Here is a 26,951-nt window from a genome sequence, read left to right as displayed (position 1 = left end):
ATTCGTATTTGACATAATACAAAACAAGATGTTTACTCACTTCCTCGTAAGTCCAATGGTCCCACAGTAAATATCCACGGTGAATGGGAACCTTTTGAAACTCCAAAAAGGCGCATACGCCTCTCCCTCATACAGAATGATTTTTCTGCAGCCGTTTGGCTGGCGTGATGCGAAAAATAAACGTATTAATCCGCAAAATCAGCTGAATCCTTCGTCCTCATACACAACAGTACACTGTAGCGTGAAGAGGACGTCTTCTACCGTACACGTCACACCCTCCTCCTCAATGCAAGACCGAAGCCGGAAGTCACTCATTTTCATGGCGCGGGATTCGAAAAACTAAATAAAAATAGCGATCGCTTCCACACACATCCAAGCGGCCCATATCATTCAGGGGCATAAAATACCGCGTGTATTATGAAATAAACATGCTTTTTCGTGTCACAGGCACTTTAAATACCTGCTACTTTTTTAGCAGAATTGTAGCTTTGTATAGGCTAATATTCCTATTGTTGAAAGCACAAAAGTGTGTAACAAACAACTAGTACATTTATATTTTACATTTTGTTTTCTTACTGTACCGATTTTTGTGTACCGTTACACCCCTTGCAAAAAAGGTTGCTTGAAAGTTGGTGGGGACGATTTGAGCGTCCTGAAAAGTTGGTAGTGTTGTGTCCCTACTGACCTACCGTCCCTATGTAAACCTACGGTCTTGGATAAGTGCTTAAAATTTTTTTGCTCGCTCGCCAGTGCCCCAGTATTGTATTAGGTCTAGTGACGCCCCTGCAATTTGCCAACATCGTTCTGTGTATGCCGTTGCGTCTTCGACGTCATGACGTCACAGTCGTCCGCCCTACGACCGCTTCCTCGTGAGCGTCCACTCTGTTGAATTTAGCGCTACCGCCTGCTTCCCTAACGAGAACGCTGTGCAACAGGCTAACAAGTTAGGAAGCCGAGAAACATCGACATTTGGGTACGTATTAGCGTCTTTCTAAACCCGTGTTCCAACATCCGAAAGTGTATTGTTCGTTTTCAACTGTGGTTTTCTCGTGGACAATTTGTGCGCCGGGTGGCTCGTGATGCTCTATCGCAAAACGGCTTTGAACACTACACTCGTGCCGCTTCCACGGTCGTTGATGAAGCATATTTCTTTTGTTTGCGTTTCCCGTGGCTACCACAGACATAATTGTCCCTAGCAATTTCAAAACCACGTTACCAGCCGCCGCGGGGCTGTTGTGCTAAACAGTAATGTGAATTATTCTTGGTGGTCAGCCAGCTGTTCAACTTTCTCTGAGCAGCGATTAACGCAGAGGCAGAAAATTCATGAACCTTTTTAGTGAGAACCAACGTCTATCTAGGTGTGAATGCTGTCAAATAGTCGCTGTGTGACTCGACCTGCTGTGGAATTGCAACTCCACACAAGCGTAATGGTGTGGTAATGATGCGAGGCATCTGAATCACGGGATCCAGTGGCTTCATTTTTGCCTACTGGGGTCAGGATTTCACTGTGGATTTTCACAGCTCATGCAGCGGTCTGTGAACATGCAAATGCTGTAGTTAATGGATTGGGTATTTTCTTGTGTTTAAATTTAATGCTATCGTAGTGTATAATCATGTCATGAATATTATCATTAACTCAAAGTATAATTGAAAACCAGTTTTGTACGTAAATTTAGGCATACGTATCATAATATTAACGAAAACTCGTCTCTTTAAGGATTAAGAAGTAGCTTTTCATTGCTAGTAGTTCTTGTTGAAATCGAGAGGCTAATTTAGCAGAAATGCAAGTCTGTTAAAGTCACGTACAAATATTGAACCTTGTGACAGTATCTCAATAGGCAAATTGTTATGTACAAGTTGTTTGTGCCCCGAGTGTGATCTGTAATCTTCACTTAATAATAATTTTCCTGACTGAATGTTTGAATTTTTTTAATATTGAAACAAATTTGACTGTTTAGTTTTTAGCCAGGTAGATTGAATTATTTACTTATAATTATTTATTTATTTATTCATACTTATTTGTAAATACATACTAAATACATACATTAGCTTTTAAAGTTCACTGGCCCCACTATCAAATCACTGGCCCAGGTCAACGCGTCAGTTATTGAGCCCAATAATCACGAAAAAGAACAAAAACAATTTGCTTGAATAACATGAATAACATTTTTTAAAGGCAGATTTAATGAAAAGTGCAGCAAAACGGCACAAAAACATGAATTTAATGTGCAAATTAGGGCTGCAGCTATCGATTATTTTAATAGTCGATTAATCGATGAACTATTTAGTTCGAATAATCGAGTAATCGGATAAGGAAAATAAATAAATTCAAATACCTGAGCTGAGCCTCAAACAGTATAAAAAATAAATAAATAAATGAAGGTCTATGTAAAACAAAAGAACAATTGGCTAACTTACATAGCAAAAATTCGCGAGCTTAAATCCTAACTTTTTTTTTTTTTTTTTAATTTAAACAATGCACTTAACAAATGGTTCAGACACATATTCCCCAAAAAACGGCTAAATATAACTATTAACTAAAATACAAATGCATTTAAAAAAAAACTTTAGCGCAGACAAAAACTTAGCTTAGGTTGGTCTTAACAGGGAGCAGCTGGATTCAGGGTTAGGCTAGGGTAGAGAAACGAGGCAGACTAGAGGGCAGTGTATCCACCCAAATCAATAACGCTAAATGCAAACACTTTTAAAACAAAACCATTACAACACCACTTTAATTAAACGAATACTCGTAGCAGCAAAATTTAATTCGAATCTTTTTTTGAAATCAAATACTCGAGTTAATTGATTAATCGTTGCAGCACTAGTGCAAATAATCCTATTCCAATTCCATAATCACATCCATAATCACTCCAGAATAGCCAAATGTTTTTCTTTGGAGCTCCAGAGGGCAGGCAAAGCTGCAGGACAGCCCAGTACCTGGGCAAAGCTTTCCTGTCTTCCCCTTACCATTGTCTGAAAGTCTCCCCTGGCTTGGTTGTCGTGGGAACATTTTAGAAGTTGAAGGTTGCGTTTCAAAAACCATTTGAGTCGCCCTCGCTCACTTGCCCTCAGCCCTTGCAATGACGTCACACGGAGGCCACTTGGAGGGCGGAGGGGGAGTGAAAGGTAAATTAAACACGCTTGCCCTCGTTCACTCACAGGCCAGACAATCATGGATCAACCACATGTTGTTGGAGTCGCGCTATAGTGCCTATTCCAAATCACACAAAATATACGGAGACTCATGTCATTAAGATGGAGATGTATTTTGCGGTTGATGGCAATACGTAAACCTGTTAATTGTCAGAATTATTAGTTTTGTATCAATTTTTATTTGGTCAATTCATTATTTTTTTATTTATCTTTTCCTTATTTGTAGACAGTTTTGTTGTTTAAATATATTTAACCAATCAATCCCTCCCAAGGCCATTTGATTAACAGACCATTCCTTTCGGTAAAAGCAAAACAGAAAAGGCAAGTGAAATAAAAAAGTCAATGACAAAAATTGTCATTGTTTTTTTCCATTTGTGATTTTTAATGACAAAAAGTAAATGGCAATAACAAAATGTGCTTTTATATTTTCATTTATTTATTCCTTTATTTCGCATTGTATTTATTTATTCATTTATTTCTTTTCCTAATTTTCTTAATTTTGGCACCCCCGTGATTCTATACTTACTGCCATAACTGCCAAAGACAGTCAAATTTTCATCGTTATCTTTGTTGACTCAATCACTAAGCCCTCACGGGTCGATCTCACCTAGTACACTTCAGCTGTTTAGAAAAATGAAACAACTATTAAGATGCCGGCCGGGATCCCCCCAAGGGCAAGTGAACATGGGCGACTAAAACTGTTTTTGAAAAGCAGCCAAAGAGATGACTAAGGCAATTATTGCTAACGATTTTCAAGCTAGACCATTATTATGACAATATTTTCTCCGTAGTTACGCAGATGACTTATCACGTTATGTTCATCCCATAGGTTTCTTACTCGTTGACTTTTCTTTAACTTACTTCTCTGCATATGTGGTCATTGATCTGCACACCTCACAGTAAACTATTTTTTGTCACGTCGTAGCCGAGCCAATTCCAGCGGTCTTGCCAGTGGAGCTGAAACTTTCGCTCCCTTTTCTTTTCATACAAGATTTCGCTTTCCCTTAACCCCTCCGGTGACTTTCTCTTTCTTTTTTCCCTGGTGCTTGGCTGGGTGCTAGGCGTTTCAGAAGCATGGCGTCGTGTAGTGTAGCATTAGGTGGGTACTGAGATACTGACAATCAATCAGCAGCAGCAATCAGGTTGCTTGCGTTCGCACAGGAGCGAGGTGTGTTTGCACCCCACGAAGAGCATAGACTGTAAGGTTGTCTATGATCGGATAGTGTAACGTCATCAAAACACGGAATAACTTGGAATTAATGTCAAATAAGATTTATATATATATATTTTTTTTTTTACTAATCGCCACATTTATTTTACTGGCCCCACCGGGCCAGTGGTTGGAGCATTCTGGTGGCCCTGATGGTTTAAAAGTACGTTCCAGCCATTTATATTGTCGACCTCTGTATTGTAGAAACTTAACACTAGAGATCAACCGATATGGGTTTTTCAGGAACGATACGGATTATTAATGGTTAGAGGCGCCATTATTCATTTGCAGTAAAAGTGTAAAAATTGGCGTTAAAAAAAATTGAATAATGCAAACACTGAACTTTGTTGAAATACCTAAAACATGTTTCTTGAATCACCTAAATAGAAAGTAATAGCTCCAGAAGTGCCTGAATTTCCTAGACTCAGAAGCATCTCTGATAAAGCTTAACAAAAGGTTAAATAGCTCTCTGAAAAATTTCCACAGAAAAGAAAGCCCTGATGACCTCGTCTAAGTATCCTTGAGCAAGATAATAAACCCCACGTTGCTCCTGGTGCTGCGTCACCAGTAGGTAGATGAGGATATAGTGTGAAGCACTTTGAAGGCCTTAAAAAGGTGGAAAGGTGCAATGCAAGCGTAACTCCATAAACCGTTATCATTTAACCAATCGGAAGACTGGGTGAATACTATTGCAGCAACTCAATTTTAAATAAACTTTTTTTCATATAAGCCAGTCGAATTTAAAATAAAAGCCGATACCCATATACGTCAAATTTCCAAATATCATTGCCGATACTCGGCCCGGCTGATAATCTATCTCTTCTTAACATCCCAATGAAACTAGTTTTGAGCCTTGTTCTCATTCAAGCACTGCTATGTTTTATGGCACCAAAACTTTCCTGTGTCTGTGGTCTCTGCTGTGCCTCAATGGATGATCATAATCAAAGTGATGAATTATTGAGAGAGTGTAAATGTGACATCAAGGATCAGCTTGCTGTCTGCCTGTCTAACTGCAAGCACCATTAGCTCTAGAATAGACACCCGGTTAAAGGTCACAGTAGTTCAGACCTAAGATTACCCTGCTTTCTATGATGCATCTGGTTTGTTTTTAGCCCGTACACTAGCTAGAAATTACTGGGTCTTGGATGGCCAACTTTTCGACAGTTTTTGTGTGAAGGGTTAGGCTCGCTCATTTGCAGAGTATAGAAAGCATGCAATTTTTTTAACAGAGTATTTTCTTCAGTTTGGACAAATGAGGCAGCATGTAAACAGTAGTCCATAATGTTTTTTTTATTTTTATTTTTATTTATGTATTTATTTATTTTTCAATTTCACCCAAAATACTGTAGTTTCATTCGGACTGCACTACTTTCTTTCAACATTGGGACGGGGAGGCAGGTAAACTGGTGACTTGGCTATTCTCTAATTTGTAGACCTTAAAAATGCTGGCATGGCTCCAGCTCGTATCCGCAAAGACTACATTTACTGTCTGCCTCATGTCAACTGGTTGTTAGTTGTCACAGAAATGTTAATGACACCCAGAGGGGAAGAGAGCTGCACACCCAAAAGATGATCTGCTCAACTGAAATGCATGGAAAGTTGTTATCCATAGAGCAACAAAAGCAATGATGCCTTTGATTGTAATGTCATGTTTTGTTGATTGTTTCAATCTTGCATGCACCAATTTCTTGGCTAAGCTCTCACGAACAAGTCTGTTTGAAACGGAACTTAAAACTTGCCTTCCCCTTTTTCAAGCCACGTAGCATTGTGCAATAAGAACCCATTTCCACAAATCCTTTTGATAGTAACCAACTAGGTATTATATACAGTAATACGATTATATAATAAACAATATAAATGAAAACATGAATTGGCACGCTGGATCAGATTAAACCTGTACTGTTTCAGGTCAGTTAGGTTTGCCGAAATTATTGAATTTTCTTAAATGCTCCAATAATAAGAGTATTTCTTAGAGAATTTTACATTATTTTTTTCGAGGTCAAAAGTCAGTACATACATTTCCTTCGTATTGCGTAGCATATCTTCTGACCTGCATGACTTGGGTAAAACATTTTGGGTAACCTTCCACAAGCTTCTGATAGTATTCTGCTGTAATCCTGGCCCATACTTCCTGACAGAACTGATGTAACTGTATCAGGTTTGTCTGTTCAGCACAAAAAATTCCAACGGGATTCTTATCAGGGCTTTGTGATGCCCACTTCAAGACATTGCTTTGTTTGTTCCTCAAGCCACTTTTTAACCATTTTGGCAATATGCGTAGGGTCATTGTACATTGGGAATACCCATTGGTGCCAAAGTTTTAGCTTCCAGGCTGAGATGTTGTCTTAATATCTCCATGTAATGTTCTTTCTTCATGATTACGTCTGTTTTATGAAGCTCTCTAGTTATAGGAAAGCAGCCCCTCAACATGCAGCCACCTCCATGCTTCATACACTGTTGGCCAAAAGTATTGGCACCCCTGCAATTCTGTCAGACAAATTAAATTTCTTCCAGAAAATGATTGCAATTACAAAGGCTTTGGTAGTAATATCTTCATTTATTTTGCTTGCACTGAAAAAAAAAAAAGAGAATGAAAAAAAAATATGAGCATATTACACAATCTCCAAAAATTGGCCGGACAAAAGTATTGGCACCCTCAGCCGTATACTTGGTATCACAACCTTTAGACAACATAACTGCGAACAACCGCTGAGTTTCTTACAATGCTCTGCTCGGAATTCTAGACCATTCTTCTTGGCCAACTGCTCCAGGTCTCTGAGATTTGAAGGGTGCCTTACTGCCTTCTCCAAATTGCCATTTTCAGATCTTTCCACAGGTTTTCTATGGGATTCCGGTCTGAACTCATTGCTGGCCACTTTAGAAGTCTCCAGTGCTTTCTCTCAAACCATTTTCTAGTGCTTTTTGAAGTGTGTTTTGGGTAATTGTCCTGCTGGAAGACCCATGACCTCTGAGGGAGACCCAGCTTTCTCAAACTGGGCCCTACATTATGCTACTAAATTTGTTGGTAGTCTTCAGACTTCATAATACCATGCACACGATCAAACATTCCAGTGCCAGAGGCGGCAAAGCAACCCCAAATCTTCGCGCTTTAGGAATTGGGGATCGTGTTGTGGCAGTTTGCATTCATGCTTTTTTTCTTTTGCAAAGCGTTTACAATTGAGGTTCGTGCTTTTTTCTATTTGCAAAGTGTTTGGACTTTGCATTTCGCCTGACACCTCTCGGCCACTGTAGTTGACAGATTGGGCAGGTTATATTTACTGGACTGTCTCAGAAAATTAGAATACACAATATTCTAATTTTTTGAGACAGTCCTGTGTATATATACAGGACTGTCTCAGGAAATTAGAATACACAATATTCTAATTTCCTGACTGTCTCAGGAAATTAGAATATTGTGTATTCTAATTTCCTGACTGTCTCAGGAAATTAGAATATTGTGTATTCTAATTTCCTGAGACAGTCCTGTATATATACACAGGACTGTCTCAAAAAATTAGAATATTGTGTATTCTAATTTTCTGAGACAGTCCAGTACAATGTGATTGGGCTGGAGACTGTTCTTATCTGGCAACCCTGAGGTGCAGTGTGCCATTGGATCCTGATATCTATACAGTAATTGAGTGTCGATAGTGTACACAATTTAAAACAGAAATATTAGTTGTGGACCAAGTGGCTCACAGGCCGGTACTGGTCCGTGGACCGGTGGTTTGGGACCTCTGTGAAACATTATCTCTCTTGTGCCTCAAAATGAAAGGACATTTTTATTTTTTATGAATAATTTTAAAAACTTTAAAAAAATTAAAAATAATAATAATAATAAAAAAAAATAAATAAAAAAAATAAGGTTTTGAAGCGCATATTGGCAAGGGATACAGTGTATCTGTATATACACACATACAGTATACAGTATATACATACGTACATACGTGTTCAAAAATATTTAGAAAATACTACTCATGGTCCTTTTCAGCCATTCAGGAGTGAATATGAAAGTATTTGTCTTGAAACTTGACAGTGTCAATATTGATTTAAAATATCTCAAAATGGCCTGTTATCAGCTGCACATGATCATAAATGCACAAATTCAACATCGTTTAACTGATAAACCCGATGCAGAATAAAAAACATGAAAGCCATCCTTCATAACTAGACAAATGCTAATTAGCCCATGTGCTGCACACATGAACTTGATTAACCCAACTGCTGACAATCAGTCTGCCTCTGGGTATACTCCATTTGCCAAATTTCGACAAGGAACAAGACGGATGTGTCAAACTGGTAATTAGTCTGGCGTGCTAAATAAAACTGCCAAACACAAAACACACAAAAAAGCATCAAAACAAAAATGATGCCAGTAAACATCGAGACATTTTCTTATTCTCAACTATAATACTGTTTGATTTTGTTGCTCTTTTTAAACAGGAGGAGTGGTGATGAAGGGTTCAGCAAACACATTTGCAGACATGATGAACATACCAGAATACTATGCAGGGAAAAATGTGCTGATTACTGGAGCAACTGGCTTCATGGGAAAGGTACAATAGTAATTGACTTGGCAGAGAGCCAATAGGTCTGACTGAACCAATGGGTTGAACAAGCATAAGCAGATTTCAATGTCAGCTTGGTACTGTATACTAGTTTGTGATGTGTTTATTTACTGTACTTATTAAATTCCTGATATTTTATTAATAATTGCACAACATAATTTTGGATTGCAGCTTGGGCTGCCACGATTAATAATCATGTTAATCGAGAACTATTTTGATTGTTGATTTGATTGTTTAAAAATGTTGACCTAAAATTTGGACAAATCTTTTTTGTTGAGCTACTTAATAGTAAATATTATATATGAATTGCAAATTATATATATCTTCTAAATAAACACAACAGCATGACCCTTTTCTGATCTTACCACTTCAGGTAATGCTGGAGAAGCTTCTCAGGTCATGCCCAGGAGTTAATGCTGTCTATGTAATGGTCAGGTCAAAAGCTGGCCAGAGCCCACAGGCCCGTATTACTGACATGATTAGCAGCAAGGTAAGTGGGGTTGAGATCCATGATACCATGTATTACTTGTGAATGAATAGGTTGTAGGGTTTGTAGTAGTAATAGAACGACCAGATTTCCAAAAAGTTGAGACAATATACAAAGTGAGAAGTCAATGAATCGGAAGTGCCAAATTTATATACTTTATTAAAAAAAGAACATATGACAGATCAAAAGGCAAATGAGAAAAATGAGAAAATTAATTACCGTATTTTTTGGACTATAAGTCGCACCTGAGTATAAGTCGCACCAGCCCAAAAATGCGCAATGAAAAGGAAAAAAATATAAGTCGCACTGGAGTTTAAGTCGCATTTTTTGGGGGAAATTTATTTGATAGAATCCAGCACCATGAACAGACATGTCATCTTGAAAGGCAATTTATACAATAGAGAACAACAAGCTGAATAGGTGTACGGTATACTAACATTACATGATGCTACAAGTTGGATCGGGCCTAAAAAATCCAGCCCGAACCGACCGTCCTGGGGGTATTAAAGCCCGACGCAGCCCAAACCCAATCGATTAACTTGATTTGCTTGCCCGAGCCCGAAAACCCCCGAAATTTTATTTTTTATTTATAGGCACGAGCCGGGGTAAAAAAAAAAAAAAAAAAAAAAAACAACGAAATTTTATGTTTTATTTGTGAGGACTCAGGAGAAGGAGGAAATGCGGGGATGCGATGCGTGGTTGTGTTTTGTGTGATCACGTTTGTGACGATGCGGGTGCATATATGCATAATGATAACAAAGCCTGTCTTTTAAGGGTGTAGTGTTACCCTTACTTTTCAAGGCTGTGAATCGATCGGGTTACAGTTTCTTTGTGTAGATTATATTTACTCCGTCTTCTCTACTATAATGAGGACCAACACCGTAGGACAGGAAGAAACGTCAACGGCGTGACAACGTGGCCGCCGCGAGAACGCAGTGAAACGCGGCCGTTAAAGTCAATCAGCCAATGCACACCAGTCGCGGTGCGGCCGAAGCGTCCCAGAAGTGGCTCAACGCGATAAAAACGTCAGCGTTTATTATTACACGCGAGACGTGGCCCTCCTGCGTCAATACTACTAGCTAGCAGACCGGAAGTCACTCGTGTAAAAATACGGTGGATCCGGTCGATTTTTAAACTAATACGCAATCGTAACCCACTTTTTGAGTCCATCAGATCTCTTGAGTGGTAGATCGGGGCACATTTGACTTGTCTTTGTTGATTTGCAGTTGTCTTCTCTGCTATAATAATAACCAACACGGCCCCGTGTTCGATACAAAACCCTCCTACCACAACAAAACAATTAGGAACTAATATTCACGTTGGAACTAAAGTTATACAACATAAAATATACAATATAAATGAATGCTACATCACATTTGTAAAATACAAACACATAATAAAATAAATAATAGCCCATTTAAATAAAATAAATTGAAATGAGCTAAAACACCTGTAATTAAATAATAAGAATAATACACAGATCCTGCTTACACAATTAAATTAATTTCTGTGTGGCGCTTTAACTTGAGTAAATCCACCAATAAAGCTTTTGAAAACCGTTCATAAGGGGGGGAAATCATTGAGGCATTTCATTTGTAAAATACATGTTAAAATCTTTGTCATTGGGATTGCTTTTCTCTTTAGCACAGGACTTCTTTTTTCTTCTTTCTTTCAGAAAGAAAGCTGACCAATACGCGGGGTCTGAAAGGCAAATTGTTGTTGGATAATTATCTTTAAATACCCGCTACTTTTTGAGCAGAATTCTAGCTTTGTATAGGCTACTGTTCCTATTGTTGAAAGCACAAAAGTGTGTAATAAACAACTAGCACATTTATATTTTGCATTTTGTTTTCTTACTGTACCGAAAATGAACCGAACCGTGACCTCAAAACCGAGGTATGTACCGAACCGAGATTTTTGTGTACCGTTACACCCCTACTGTCTTTTGTCACGAATTCTTGCAGTTAAACAAGACTGTAAGATGGATATTCAATAAACATTTTTATCTTTTATATTTGCGTGTCTGTTCTAACAGGCGGATAGTGGATTTGACATTTATTTTAATCTCCTTTAGTTGGCAGAAAAAAAACACAAGTTTTCTCAATGTTTAAATAGTCTACATATTTTTATGATCATTATAAATGCATTTACTCAATGAAATAACGCTGGAAAAGTTTAATATATTTCTCAAATGAGACCAAAGCGCCACATTTGTTTACATTCAGCAAAGCCGACACAGGTTTCCGTATGGCATCTTCAACAATCAATTTGAATCCTTTCCATATCCCACTCCTACCGCAGTTGTTTGCTTTTCAATTCCCCTGTCTTTAGTTTGTTTTTCACTCCTATAGCTGCTCTATATCGAAAAGGAAATACCAGGATGCTCGAGGAGGGTGCCAGGGTGCGGGAGGGGAAGATTGAAAAGAGAGCGAGGCCACTGCGTTCACGGTCGCAGGCATGCGCAGTGCCTTCTCTGTTTTATCCAAATTATTTATTTTATACATACATCGCTTTAGTATAGATATATGAATATATACTTAGAGAGAGAGAAGTCGGCTCGACCCGACCGTAAATAATCACACATAAGTCGCTCCAGAGAATAAGACGCTCCCTCTGCCAAACTATGAAAAAAAAAACTGCGACTTATAGTCCGAAAAATGCGATACATGTTAATGAACGATTGAGTAAATGTAGTTTTGTAAACTATTTTGATTTCATATTTTATGGTATCAACATATCTCATAAAGGCTGTGACACAGGTAGCAATTAGTCAATTACACATATAACAGACGGCTGAAACCACTAATTAAGTCCATTGGCAACATGATGAGTATAAAAAAAAAAGCTCAGATTGGCAGTGTACATGTACGCTGTTTTCTGTAGTACTGACTGACAAATCCACAAGCGTGAGTACCTCCGGAAATGACATCTGAAATGTAACGATTTTGCAGCATTCTTTACAAACAAAATATGTGTATTAGGGCTAGGCGATATGGCCTTGAGTACTTATCAAAGTAAATTGAGCAGATATATATCAATAACGATAAATGATGATAAATTCGCCCAAGCGGACTGTTATATAATTTAAAAATCTGATTCAATGCATGAAATACAAATTATGATCCTCGTTGATTTATTTACCAGCTTTCAATTTATCATATTTAACAATTGTACATTCAGTGTTAAAATTAAGTACATAAAATATCTTGTAAACAATAAGCATTCAAGTGTAAATATTTAAAACGGCTTGTATGACTTGAACAATGTACAACCTTGTAAATATTGCTATGGCCACTGAGCATAATGTCATTGGAACACAAATGACTTACAGCAAGAGGGGCTTGAACAGTGCACTTCAAACAGAGGACCGAGTATCAGACAACTTATTGTTTATGGCAGTTGTGACATGATCACTCAACACAAGTGGTGACTTCAAGGTTTCAGGTTTTTTTACAGAGTATTTTCTGAAATGCACTCATGCGATTTCGGCCACACCACAGCAGCACTGAAACTGTGCTTATTAAAGTCTTTCAAATGATATTTGTCGGAACAATGGCGCAGGCAATTATCTGTTCTGGTACACTGGATCTCAGTGCAGCATTTTACATGGTTGATCTTAACATATTACTCGCAGACTTGAACAGTGGGTAGGGCTCACTAATGCTGCGCTGCAGTGGTTCATATCTTATTTATAAGATAGGGATTTCCTTGTGTAAATCAGAAACCATGCGCTTAGACAACCCAAAACCACATGTTTTACCTCAAGGGTTCATTCTCGGAACACTTTTATTTAACATTTATGTGCTTCTAGCTCAGATTATGGAGCATTACAACATTTCCTATCATGCCTATGCAGATGACGCACAACTATGTTTCTGTGTCCCCACTTAACTATAGTTATTTATGCCTAGCTCAGACTATGTGATTTTAGCCCGGCAGACACATAATGGAGAATTGTTGACTGTCGTGGCCAACATTTTGAAGTAGGGGGTCACAAAGTCTGGCATCTCGGACGCTTCAACTTTAAAAACAAAAACTTAAAATTAAATAAGGAGGAATTTATAAAAGAGTTAAACCATATTACTTTTTGAAATGTATAATTATTTTTATAAATAGTTTTTCATTTTTAAATTAATGTTCTAATGTATGCTGTTGTAAAGGAGATTAGTACTAACTTCAGAGGTTGCCCTCAGAAGCTTAATTTCTTTTTTTCCCTACATGTTATAATATACATGTTCTGCTGTATTTTTCCTTTTCTTCCCTTACCTTTTGCATTACAAATACAGTACAGTACAATGCACCTGTTCATATTACAGGACTTGTTAGTTCACTTTGAGAATTAACCATATCTTTAAAAAATTTAACCTGCAATTCTAGAAACATTTACTTTTAATATGTTATTATTTTTCTAGAGATTTCATGTTTGGTTGGGTTAAAAGTGTTACTAGGGATGTCCTGATACGATGACATTATCGAAAATCGGGCCGATTGTAGTGCTGTCCAGTGCAGCTGAGTTTGGGACTTAAAGTTAATGATGATTGACAGGTTTGTAGCTTTGATCTTGCAAGAAAAGAATCGGTAGCTCTACGATAAAAGGCACAAATGTGTTAATCATTGTTAAACTTGCAGCCTAGTCATAAGTGTGCTGTTGCAACTATATAAGTGTAACACCATTTAACACAACTCATTGTGCAAGTGAGAGGGTGTTCTCGGCAGTGTAAGTGTCAAAGCGTGAGTGGATTTGAGTGGACTCACTCATTGAAGCATTTAATAAAGACAAGCATTTTTCTACGTTATTCTTGTTAAAAAATAATTCACATTATGAAAACAGCACAGGTGAAACAGTGGTTAGCACATCCACTTCACAGTTCAATCCCAGCTCTGGCTTTTCTGTGTAGAGTTTGCATGTTCTTCCCGTCCCTGTGTGGGTTTTCTCCGTGTTCCTACCACATCCCAAAAAATGGCGCATGGTATGCTGATTGAACACTTCAAATTAGGTGTGAATAGTAGGTGTGAGTATGTGCATGAGTTAGCTGTGATAGGCTCCAGTACCCCTGAAACTTGTAATAAGCGGTTCAGAAGATGAATGAATGAATTATATGAATGTTATGGAGAGTGATTAAAAGTATGCCGTTAAAGGTGATGCAATGAAGAACGTGGGTGCGCCTACATTTTGTACTGGTGCACCTTGAGAAAACAGTGCAAAAAGTGCCTTGGCAATACACACTCACCGGCCACTTTATTAGGTACACCATGCTAGTAACGGGTTGGACCCCCTTTCACCTTCAGAACTGCCTCAATTCTTCGTGGCATAGATTCAACAAGGTGCTGGAAGCATTCCTCAGAGAGTTTGGTCCATATTGACATGATGGCACCACACAGTTGGTGCAGATTTATCGGCTGCACATCCATGATGCGAATCTCCCGTTCCACCACATCCCAAAGATGCTCTATTGGATTGAGTGGTGACTGTGGAGGCCATTTGAGTACAGTGAACTCATTGTCATGTTCAAGAAACCAGCCTGAGATGATTCCAGCTTTATGACATGGCACATTATCCTGCTGAAAGTAGCTATCAGAAGTTGGGTACATAAAGGGAAGTTGTGGTCATAAAGGGATGGACATGGTCAGCAACAATACTCAGGTAGGCTGTGGCATTCCAACGATGCTCAATTGGTACCAAGGGGCCCAAAGAGTGCCAAGAAAATATTCCCCACACCATTACACCACCACCAGCAGCCTGAACCGTTGATACAAGGCAGGATGGATCCATGCTTTCATGTTGTTGACGCCAAATTCTGACCCTACCATCCGAATGTCGCAGCAGAAATCGAGACTCATCAGACCAGGCAACATTTTTCCAATCTTCTATTGTCCAATTTCGATGAGCTTGTGCAAATAGTAGCCTCAGTTTCCTGTTCTTAGCTGAAAGGAGTGGCACCCGGCGTGGTCTTCTGCTGCTGTAGCCCATCTGCCTCAAAGTTTGACGTACTGTGCGTTCAGAGATGCTCTTCTGCCTACCTTGGTTGTAACGGGTGGTTATTTGAGTCACTGTTGCCTTTCTATCAGCTCGAACCAGTCTGGCCATTCTCCTCTGACCTCTGGCATCAACAAGGAATTTCCGCCCACAGAACTGCCGCTCACTGGATATTTTTTCTTTTTCGGACCACTCTCTGTAAACCCTAGAGATGGTTGTGCGTGAAAATCCCAGTAAATCAGCAGTTTCTGAAATACTCAGACCAGCCCTTCTGGCACCAACAACCATGCCACGTTCAAAGTCACTCAAATCACCTTTCTTCCCCATACTAATGGGGAACTGCAGGAGATTGTCTTAAACCATGTCTACATGCCTAAATGCATCGAGTTGCCGCCATGTGATTGGCTGATTAGAAATTAAGTGTTAACGAGCAGTTGGACTGGTGTACCTAATAAAGTGGCCGGTGAGTGTTAATTTTTTCCAAAATCGGTCAGGCCTATCCCAAACATAGCTAGTGAAGTTCTTCTGAAAATTCTTGTAGTTTTAATTTCTCAATGTAATATTGCTATATATTTCAAACCCACAAAAAATTGCCATGATAGTTTTTTCCAATATTGTTCAGGCCTAATTTAGAGGTTTTTTTTTTTTTTGCTTTTTAAGGGCTGAAAAGTAACAAAATAATCCAGAAATACAATGGCATTACTGAAAGATACAAAAATATATACGTTTTGTTTCTCGCTACACTCCCAGAAAAAAGTGGAAGAGTAACAAGTGTTTTGCCACTTGTGACTGACTTGTGAACATTTAACATAGGCTGTACAAAAAGTTCCTGAATACTTACTTTGGGCTTTATTTTCTATATCTCAGTTGTTCGATAGGTTACGAGATGAACAGCCTTGTTTTGCGGAGAAGATTATTGCAGTGAGCAGTGACCTCACAAAGCCAGAATTGGATATGAGTAAGGAGAATCAAAGGTTACTAGCTGACGTCATCGACATCGTCTTCCACTGTGCCGCCACCATCCGCTTCAATGAGCCACTGAAGTGAGTTTTTTCATTGCCAAGTGTCAACGGGTCATTAAGCATGGCATGAGTATGTTGTTTGCTGTACACAAAGATATTTGACACCTGGATCGTGTATCTCAAAAGTTTTTTTTCCTCGGTTTTTCTTGAAGACAAAACACTCAGCTGGGTTTTTGTTAATCAACCATGTGATTTTTTTATTCTCAGGATATTTAAATGTACTGTACTGGATTTGCACTTGTATAACTTCAAACAATGTTGCATGCCTCTAGTAGCAATAGCCTATTTGAACACAAGCATTTTATCCCCTAGGAATGAGATGCATCACCACTTTTTTTCTGTGTTCTGATCGCCATTTGTAAACTGTCCCTTTTAGAGATGCAATGCAGTTGAATGTCTTGGCTACCCAGAAGATGCTCGCACTTGCCCATAAAATGAAGCATCTGGACATCTTCATCCATGTATCCACAGCCTATGCCAACTGTGATCGAGAGCTGATTGAGGAAATGGTCTATCCTCCCCCAGTAGAGTATGTCAAACTCATTGATGCTCTTGAGTAAGTTCATTTTGACTTTTATTATTCAGTTAACAGATTACATGAATGTTTTTGAGGATTAAACTGATTTCAGATTGGCAAAATAATAAAACTTCGACAAAGGAGAGGGGTAGTGAGTGGGATGCCCAACTTGCCCGACTTTATTGATTTATTCTAGGGATGTCCCCGATCTGATAACGTGATCCAAAATCATGCTGATTGGGCCATTTTTCAGATTATCTGAATCAGGTGAAAAAAAATTGTGTTTTAAATTTAATAAAAATAAATGTAGATTATTTTAAGGGCTAAACCGTAACAAAATAACCCATACATACAATGACATTGCCAAAGAAACAAAAATATATGTTTTATAATCGGCAATACTCCCAGAAAAAGCAGAATAGGAAGTACTGTAACATGTTTGAAATGTTTGTTAAAAATAAAAAAATAAAAAATAAAAAAAAGACTTTTACTTTTCGGTATCGGATCAGGACTTCGTATCAGCAGATTCTCAAAATCAGGTGACTCTGCCTCTAGTGCAAAAATATGCCATCAGGATATCCCTAATTTATTCCCGTGATAAGTATAGCATGAGGGTCACTGTAAATGCTTTCTATGGTGTAAATTGTAGAGATTGCCACTGTCATCTGTTTGTTAAAGATTTAAAAGTTTTTGACAGCACAATATTGAGTGAGATTAAGAGTGAGAGAAATTGTTGTGTCATACTAAGGGGAAAGTTTTTTCGTTGCTTGTATAAAATAGTTTAGGCCTTGAGTGTTTTTCCAGTAGTCCAGTGTAAAATTAGAGTTTATGTGTAGACTGGCTTCAGCTATGAGTGTTGGCTCCTGATTAGTGATTTTCCTGTTGACTGGCTTTCTATTGTATTTGTACAGCCTTAATGTTTACTCTGCTGGGTGGTGCGTTTGGTTTGCATGTGGCGAACCGCCATCAGGTTTCTTTACTGCAGAGAGCAGGTAAACTTAGGTCTTGCCTAGTGATATCTGCAAGTAGTATTGTATTTTTTGCTACAAGTAGTTTAGAACTGCCTGGCACCTGCACACGTATTTGATGATGTCATGGACTTCAGTAAACGACCTTTCGTGAAATCTCTGCCCCACTTAGTTATGGTTGCTAAGCCGACAAGCTTCGTGACTCCCAACGGCACAGCCATTGAGGGCAGACGTATACCGGAGTGTTTATTTTTTCATTTTATTCATTTTGAAACAATACCATTGCAACATCCTACAGGTTGAAGCAAAAGGGTTACAATATGCAGCGGAGGGTTATATTGAAAATATAAAAAAATGTAGCAAGCAAGCTATCAAGGCAAAAGCATACAGCAACACTTACAGCAAAGCAACGCGTTTGCATGCTAAGGACACTAAAAGTATATTAAAAAAGAGGAAGCATCATTTTGGTGTTAGCGCACTCATAGAGTGATTAAAAATGAACAAGAGGTGACCTGTAAATGCCCTAAAATGAACAGGAAGTAACCTGTAAGTGCCATTAAAACGAGGAACACTGGCTGTGAATGCTCTGGTTTCAGTACAGGCATGTCAGCTAAGCTTTTTCATCAGGAGCACAGGTGCTCGAAAATTAAAAAATTGAGGGGCACATAAAAAAAATTAAGGAACACTTTTTTAAAAAATAGCTAATAGTGCACTTTTATTATAAACACCAGATAATGTAAACATACACGTATTATATTGGTATCTAAAGACAGAAACATTGTTGTCCCATTTCATATAGTGTGTGTGTCCCTATCCTCTGTCGTAGATACTTCCAGGCTGCTGCCTTTGGAGCTCTTAATCGCAGCTGATATAGGCAGCACCCTCAGGTCTACTACTAGTATTGACCAACCTTGGCCAGAACTTATTCCAAAGTGTGGATTTACAGTACCACAAAAATGTAATCTTATTAAAGTTCACATGCAGGCATGCAGGACTTTTAATTCATTTTTCCAAATAATGTTGCAGTAAAGATGCATAGTTTTGAGTATGGCAGTAGTCGGAGAAGTCCACTACTAAGATTCACCAACCTTCGCCAGTACTTTTTCAGATTTATGGATTTACAGTGCCACAAAAATGAGAACTGTAACCTAACATCTACTAAAACGACATGTTGCTCAGAGGAATCTCATAATATTGTACTGATGTGACATCACATGTAATGCACATGTAGATGGAGCGGTTTTAAGATCAAGCGACTTCATAACATTTTTAAATGATGACAATGGTGGTTTATGAATTTTAGAGTGGTGAATGTTTTCTAAGAGTTGGGAACAACGCGAGCACATACAAGCCAACTGCATTGTCGCTCGGTCAGAATACCATTTTCCGTTATGCTTGGACTACGCGGGTGTGCTAATTTTAAGGTCCAATTATTTGACCATGGAAACACGAAAGTCTGGTGGCTTAACCGGAGTTTGCTTCTGCCCTTTGCAATATTTATAGAACATATGATTGTCTTCTCGCATTAGCCAAGGAAAGAGTTTGAGCCAATCTGATTGAGGAAAAAGCGGCATGGAAAATGAATGATTGGAATTTGTAAATTTTGCTAGCAGTGTAGCTGCTAACACTAGCTGTCGCCATATCTTCGGACTAGATACTGCCAAACCCAGAAAGCATCTACTGCCTCATTTCTTTTGCCAATTTCCTCTCATATCGCTAATATTTGACAGGAGCAAAATGCCAATGAAAGGGGTAAAATCTGTGCTCACACTTGTGCTCCCACTCTTTGTGCCCATGACGGCACTAGGTGTCCTATCCATTTTGACTAGCAGTGGTAGTCATAATGAATTTTACGTCTAGTGCCATCAATGGCAGCCAGTAAGGTAACATAGACACTGTTCTAGTGTAAGACTTTGGTAGCAGGGTGTTTGTTCCTTTTAACAGTGACCTCTTTTAAAATGATATATTGATTCTTGATGAGAGCAAATTGATAACCTTTTGGGGTACAAAGTATGCCGATATGTCACCGTTTCAATATATTTTCACACCCTTATTTGAGATCACAGCACACATGGACAGAAAGTTTTGAAATGAGTCAAGTCCTGCCCAAAGTGCATGTCTTCTTGCAGCTGTAAATCCTATCCTGTATTTATTTTGTCCACAGTTGGATGGATGATGAACTTGTGTCTGCACTGACGCCCAAGCTGATTGGTCAGAGACCAAACACCTACACCTTCACAAAAGCATTGGCTGAGTATCTGGTGCAGCAGGAAGCCGGGGACCTCAATGTTGCTATTGTCAGGCCCTCCATAGTTGGTGCCAGCTGGAAAGAACCTTTTCCCGTGAGTTTCACTTTAAGCCATTTTTCCACTAAATTTAGGCCAGCATTGAAGGTCAATACTGCATAATTTAGTATCTGTAATAATAGTGTTACTTCCATGTGCTGTTTTCAGGGTTGGATTGATAATTTCAATGGACCAAGTGGAATATTTATCGCAGTAAGTACCTGGGGAGGTTTAAAGGATTGTTTATTCAAACTACAACTCGTGAAACAAACAGTAACCATTTTTGAAAGCTTCTCCTTTTTTCCTCTTAATTCTCTCTTCTAAAATCTCTCATTCCGCTCTTTTATTTTGCAGCAAGTAATATATGGTAGCATGAAAGGTATTATTTGCCCCCTCTCTGCATATTTACCGCACCTAAATATTACAGATACAGGTAGTCAGTCCCCTGGTTATGACGTACTCGACTTAAGTGATTTCGACACTATGACGCCGGAGTCTTGTCCGCCATTTTGTCTCCAGTCGTTTTTTTCTTGTTGTTGTTTTTCGCATAAATAGTACCTTATTGTACCTCACAGTATCTTGTTTTTTACTTTACTTTAATATGAGGTGTTGTGTCCTCACTAAACGTGAAGTTGTTCAGCTTTACAGACAGCAAAAAAGGCAATTGTGCTTTTTAAAGTGTTTGACTTCCTTCACTTTTGACAATTGGAAAGCTGTAACACACATATGTACACTTATGTTCGAAACAACATGCATTTTAACAATAAAACCCCCTTGACACAAAACAAATGGTGTTCAAACGTCCATCTATTCTGATCAATATGTAAATTTAGTAGATACATGAGCTTAATTTGCCTAACAAAAGTTAGCTAACCGAAATGCTGTGAATGCTAACATATTTACAATTCGCATAGCAACCCGCTCACGCGTAACTCCACAGAGTTTAGCTGTTAACTTAATTACGAATGCATACACAAACATATTAGCTGAAACAACTTACGGCCTTATGTGGGCCAAATCAGAGCGCAGCTATTCTTTATCCAGTCAGATGTCTGAGACTGCTTCTCAGTCATATAAGGCAGTGTATCCTCTATCATTAAACAAAATGCGATACTTTTGGACTTTTTGGATAGTTATTGTGTGGTACTTAAAGGGTTAATTCCGACTTGCTCGAAATTTCGGGTTACGTCACCAGCGTAGGAACAGAACTCGTTCGTAACCCAGGGACTACCTGTCATCAAATCAGTGCCAATGTCTCACGTAGGTGACAAGCAAAATTATGCTATAATATAATTTCTAAATTATATTTTTTTAAGTCTTTAAAATAGCCTAATAAACTTCATAGATTGATACATTTCAATTGTTTTGATTTTTATTCGTTATTGAATTTGTTTTGTTGTAGCCTTCTCCACTTTGTCATAGGAATACTATTTCATCGATTTCTGTCTTTAACACATCTAGTCTCGGTGTGGTCAGTGAAATCGCTTGAACTCGCTTGAAACAAAAAAAAAAAGGTTAATCGGTTAGCATGGGACAATTACTTTATCACATAGGGCCAGTGTTTGACTTTCTCCCCAACTCCCCTCAAAAAAATACCAAAACTAAGATTATCATTTATTTACAGAATTATTTTGTATAAAATTGCCTTCCTAAATGAGTTAACATCGACTTGATGATCAAAAGACATTTAAGTGTGACAAGCATTAAAAATAAGAAAAATCAGGAAGGGGGCTAATACTTTGTGAATCACTTCTTATTAGAATTAACTTTTTAAACTAAATCCTTTTCCAGTTAAAGAACATTTATTGTAATTGAATTTTGAGAGTTAATAGCATATTTCATCTTGTTTAATCCCTCTCTAGGCAGGTAAAGGGATCCTTCGCACAATGAGAGCATCTAATGACGCAGTAGCTGACTTGGTGCCAGTAGATGTAGTCATCAATACCACACTGGCTGCAGCCTGGTACTCTGCATCCCAAAAACTGAACAGGTGGGGAACACAACGTTTGGGCCTGGTTTACTGAATGTTGGCGTGCTTCAACTCGATTGATCTCCTAAACAGATGTGGAGCAATCACAAGTCTTAAAACCAAACTTTTCGTCTGAGAATATGTCAATTTTCTGATTGTCAGGTGCACTTGACCATAAGAGGCATCCACCATATTTTTACAAGTAAACCAAACCTCCAAAACCACAGAAATGCAAGTTATTCTAATAACACAGAATAAAACACAACAGGTTTTACACATGCATCAGGGGTTCCCAACCTATTCCACTAAGGCACACTGTGGGTGCAGGATTTCATTCTTACCAAACAAGATGACAACACTTTTTCCCCAATCTGGTGTTTTACAAGTGCAATCAGTTGATTGCAGTCAGGTGTGGCTTGTTTTAGCAGAAGCCTCATTGGTTCAACTGTCTCTGCTGGATCGGCTGGAACAAAAACCAGGACCCACAGTGTGCCTTGAGGACTGGGTTGAAAACCCCTGCATTAGGCTACTGTTGGCATTACACCTCCTGAAACAAGGCATACATGAGAAACTGATTTTCATTCAAAATTGTATTTTTTCAATGATGTGCAAAATAACCATCCACAAAAACACCAGTAACGTCCACCTCAATCTCCTAATTTTTATTTTCCCTTATCTCCTCACATATAAATGCAAATCCTCAATTTTAACAACTTATGAATATAGGATGTAATTTTTTTTGTTTAAAACTTTATTTTCAATATCACTTAGTTATATTTCTTTTACTGCAAGAACTACTTGTAATGCTTAAAGGGATCCACGGATAGAAAGGCTTGTAGTTCTTAAAAGATAAACGGTTATTATGAATTAAAATAATTTGATGTTTTCATTTTTATACAGTTTGTAAAATTAGTTCAACTAGTAGGTCGCCATTGTTGTTAACGTCGCAGGGCGGTGCCGGTGATGTCACATGGTCATGCTGCCGAGCTTCCAGAGTATGACTCTAGCGACATAAACATGTCATATGTTCAACCCTTTCAATTTGAACCCGAGAGCAACATTAATGAGCGTGACAGCATTGTCGATATTTCACAAAACGAGCAGCAAAAGCAAAATTAACTGAAAAGAGGATGGGACAAGACGAGAGTAGGAAAAAAAAGGTAACTTTTTTTTTCTTTTTTTTTGCTGTCCCAGAAACGTGCATTTGAACCAATCAGAGCTTACTATCTATGTTAATCACGTGTCAGTATGTCAGCCAATTGCACGTACAACTGGAGTCCAGGAAGGGTGGTTCACTGCGCACATTGACGCGACTCGTCAGAAGACTCCCACTGAGACCAGAGACGCTGGGCAGATAGAACTCAGTGGAATAAATGAAAAATCTTGTTGGAAACTGATTGCGCTACACAAGCACTTTTTTGGCGTGTTGTTAACATTAATGTATGTAAATCTGATGTTAGTAGATCGTTTTCTTCTTAGAAATGCGTGTGTGGCAGCCTGGCAGTTTTTTTTTTTTAACGTGGTGCTTTGACAATCGCGATCATTTTTCAGGATCAGAGCACCGTTCCGCCCCTGAATTTTATACCGGAATGGCGTTCCAGACCATTCCGGCCCACTTTCACCCCTGATAATAATTGGCTCTAACTATAACATTACTATAATTTCCAACACAATATTGTGCCTAAATATAGTGGGGAGAAAAAGTATTTGATACACTGCCAATTTTTCTGGTTTTCCCACTTGCAAAGCATGTAGAGGTCTGTAATTTGTATCATAAGTTCTCTTCAACTGTGAGGGACGGACCTTATATAAAAAAACAGAAAATCACGTATGATTTTTAAATAATAAATTTGCATTTAATTGCATGAAATAAGTATTTGATACATCACAAAAATCGGACTTAATATTTGGTACAGAAACCTTTGTTTGCTATTACAGATACCAAACGTTTCCTGTAGTCCTTGACAAGGTTTGCAATCACTGCAGCAGGGATTTTAGCCCACTCCTCCATGCAGATCTTCTCCAGAGCCATCAGGTTTCGGGGCTGCTGCCAGCAACACGGACTTTGAGCTCCCTCCATAGATTTTCTATCGGGTTCAGATCTGGTGACTGGCTAGGCCACTCCAGGACCTTAAGATGCTTCTTACGGAGCCACTCTTTAGTTGCTTTGGCTGTGTGCTTTGGGTCGTTGTCATGCTGGAAGACCCAGCCACGACCCATCTTCAGGGCTCTCACTGAAGGAAGGAGGTTGTGAGCCAAGATCTGGCGATACATAGTCCCATCCATCCTCCCCTCAATACGGTGCAGTCGTCCTGTACCCTTGGCAGAGAAGCAGCCCCAAAAAATGATGTTTCCTCCTCCATGTTTCACGGTTGGGATGGTGTTCTTGGGGTTGTACTCATCCTTCTTTTTCCTCCAAACACGACGAGCCGAGTTTAGACCAAGAAGTTCAATTTTGGGTCTCGTCCGACCACATGACCTTCTCCCATTGCTCCTCTGGATCATCCAGATGGTCAGTGGCAAACTTCAGACGTGTCTGGACATGCACTGGCTTCAGCAGCGGTACCTTGCGTGCGCTGTAGGATTTTAATCCATGACGGCGTAATGTGTTTCCGATGGTTTTCTTTGAGACTGTGGTTCCAGCTCCCTTGAGGTCATTGAGCAGGTCCTGCCGTGTAGTTCTGGGCTGATCTCTCACCTTCCTCATGATCAGTGATGCCCCACGAGATGAAATCTTGCATGGAGCCCCAGAACGAGGCAGATTGACCGTCAACTGGAACTTCTTCCATTTTCTAATAATCGCTTCAACAGTTGTTACCTTCTCACCAAGCTGCTTGCTTATTTTCCTGTAGCCCATCCCAGCGTTGTGCAGGTCTATTATTTTATCCCTGATGTCCTTACACAGCTCTTTGGTCTTGGCCATTGTGGAGAGGTTGGAGTTTGTTTGTTTGAGCATGTGAACAGGTGTCTTTTATACAGGTAACAAGTTCAAACAGGTGCCGTTACTTCCGGTAATGAGTGGAGAACACGAGGGGTTCTTAAAAAAAGAACTGAGAGCCGAAATATTTACTAGTTGGTAATGTATCAAATACTTCTTTCATGCAGTTAAATACAAATGTATTATTTAAAAATTATACAATGTGATTTTCTGGATTTTTGTATTAGATTCCGTCCCTCACAGTTGAAGAGAACTTATGATACAAATTACAGACCTCTACATGGCTTGCAAGTGGGAAAACCAGCAAAATCGGCAGTGTATCAAATACTTGTTCTCCCCACTGTATATAACTGTATTTCAGTCGAGCAAAATTGTCAATTACTGTAGTTGTGTTTTCCAGGAGGATTACTCTGCCTGCAGATTAATTCATTTAGTATGTGTAATGTGATTGATTACACTTGAGACAAATTGCTCTGGCTGAATGTGTCTTTAGGGCAAACAGCTGTGTGTAACAATGATAAGGCACGAGGCAAAATGTGAACTGATAAGAACACATATTTTCTCCTCAAGTAAAATTTAAAATTAACGTTTGCTTTTGTAATCTTTTCAGCAATGCAATTTGAGAGTTCCTGAATAATCTGCTGCAGGGGTGTCAAACGTATGGCCTGCATGCCAGGAGTGGCCCACTAGGGGATCTAATTCGGCCCACGATGTTCTGCCTGACAGGAACCTTGTCATTCATACTGTACATACAGAATCACATGGTTTAATTTTAACATTGGCACTGTCAAAATAGCCAATGAATTAACACGGAAGTGACCAAAAAAGCCCCAAAACCAACAAGAAGTGAAATAAAATCAACAGGAAACAACCAATGAACAGGAACCAGCTAAGAAATGCCGCAAAATCAACAAAAAAAGCTATCTAAAATTTATAGGAAGGACCCTAAAATTAAAAGGAAGTAATGCAAAATTAACTCATTGCATGCCATTGTCAACAGTAGGTGTTCAATTCACTAAACTGGGAGGACTGACTGTGGATGCGTATCTTTCAGTGCCATTGACGACGCTAGACTTTCAATGAATATCTAGCGGCCATCAATGGCAGCCAGTGACTTATTCGGCCAAAAATAAACTGGTTCAGAGATCTAATTGCCATGAATGTGGCCCACGAACCAAAGTGAGTTTGACACCTCTGATCTACTGGTTTACTTGCAGCCACAAAAGAGTTAAGATATCTTACCTATGACATATTTTTTTTTCTAAATCTTCTTGGTCTTTTTATCATTTCAGCCCATCGTAAAAATTGGTTGTAGCCTCTCCAAGATCAGCATATTTTCTTGTGCACTGTCCCAAGTTTTAAACAAAATGTTACAAAGTTTGGCAGATACATCAGAAGTTCAACAAAATACGAATTATATGCAATTACTGGCTAATACCCTATTATCGGTGCGTTAAGATTTTACTCAACTTGGATTATATTTGCCTCCTACATTATCTCTTCAAATTCCATGACTTCAACCTTCATCTTTTGCTTTCATTATATCCAAAATGTCCTTAAATACAAAATGGCTATGTAAATTAAGTGGTCTCCAGTCGGCCTGCAAAGTATATCGTTTGAACATCGCCATCACTATTTACGCATGCGCAATAGATCCTGCGATTATTTTTTTTGCCCCCCTCCAAACACATATAACACTATTTTTTTTGCTTCATAAAAGCAGAAAATGTGCAGAGAAATAGCCTTCTGTATCCCTTATGTATACAGCAATCTTCATCATTCACAGATGGACCCCCTTAGCCTGGATTAAACGGTATTACTGTATATAAATACAATGTGGTCATGGTGAGTCAACCA

At 38.8% G+C, this 26,951-nt stretch overlaps 1 protein-coding gene across 2 annotated transcripts in view; it reads left to right on the top strand.

Annotated features, from left to right (window-relative positions):
* The first annotated feature begins 836 nt into the window (after positions 1-836).
* Positions 837-26,951, top strand: part of far1 (fatty acyl CoA reductase 1) — a 44,561-nt gene continuing 18,446 nt past the window's right edge. For both annotated transcript variants that reach the window (XM_057836458.1, XM_057836457.1), the window contains exons 1-8: positions 837-973; positions 8,807-8,919; positions 9,305-9,421; positions 16,263-16,438; positions 16,794-16,973; positions 20,067-20,244; positions 20,356-20,400; positions 22,050-22,177. In XM_057836458.1, the coding sequence (XP_057692441.1) occupies positions 8,818-8,919; positions 9,305-9,421; positions 16,263-16,438; positions 16,794-16,973; positions 20,067-20,244; positions 20,356-20,400; positions 22,050-22,177 (926 nt within the window). In that variant the 5' untranslated portion in view covers positions 837-973; positions 8,807-8,817. The remainder of the gene's footprint in view (positions 974-8,806; positions 8,920-9,304; positions 9,422-16,262; positions 16,439-16,793; positions 16,974-20,066; positions 20,245-20,355; positions 20,401-22,049; positions 22,178-26,951) is intronic.

Source organism: Corythoichthys intestinalis, chromosome 5 (genome assembly GCF_030265065.1).
Source record: "Corythoichthys intestinalis isolate RoL2023-P3 chromosome 5, ASM3026506v1, whole genome shotgun sequence".
Lineage (NCBI taxonomy): Eukaryota > Metazoa > Chordata > Actinopteri > Syngnathiformes > Syngnathidae > Corythoichthys > Corythoichthys intestinalis.
Note: the sequence above shows the minus strand (reverse complement) of the source record. Positions and strands in the feature narration are given on the sequence as shown.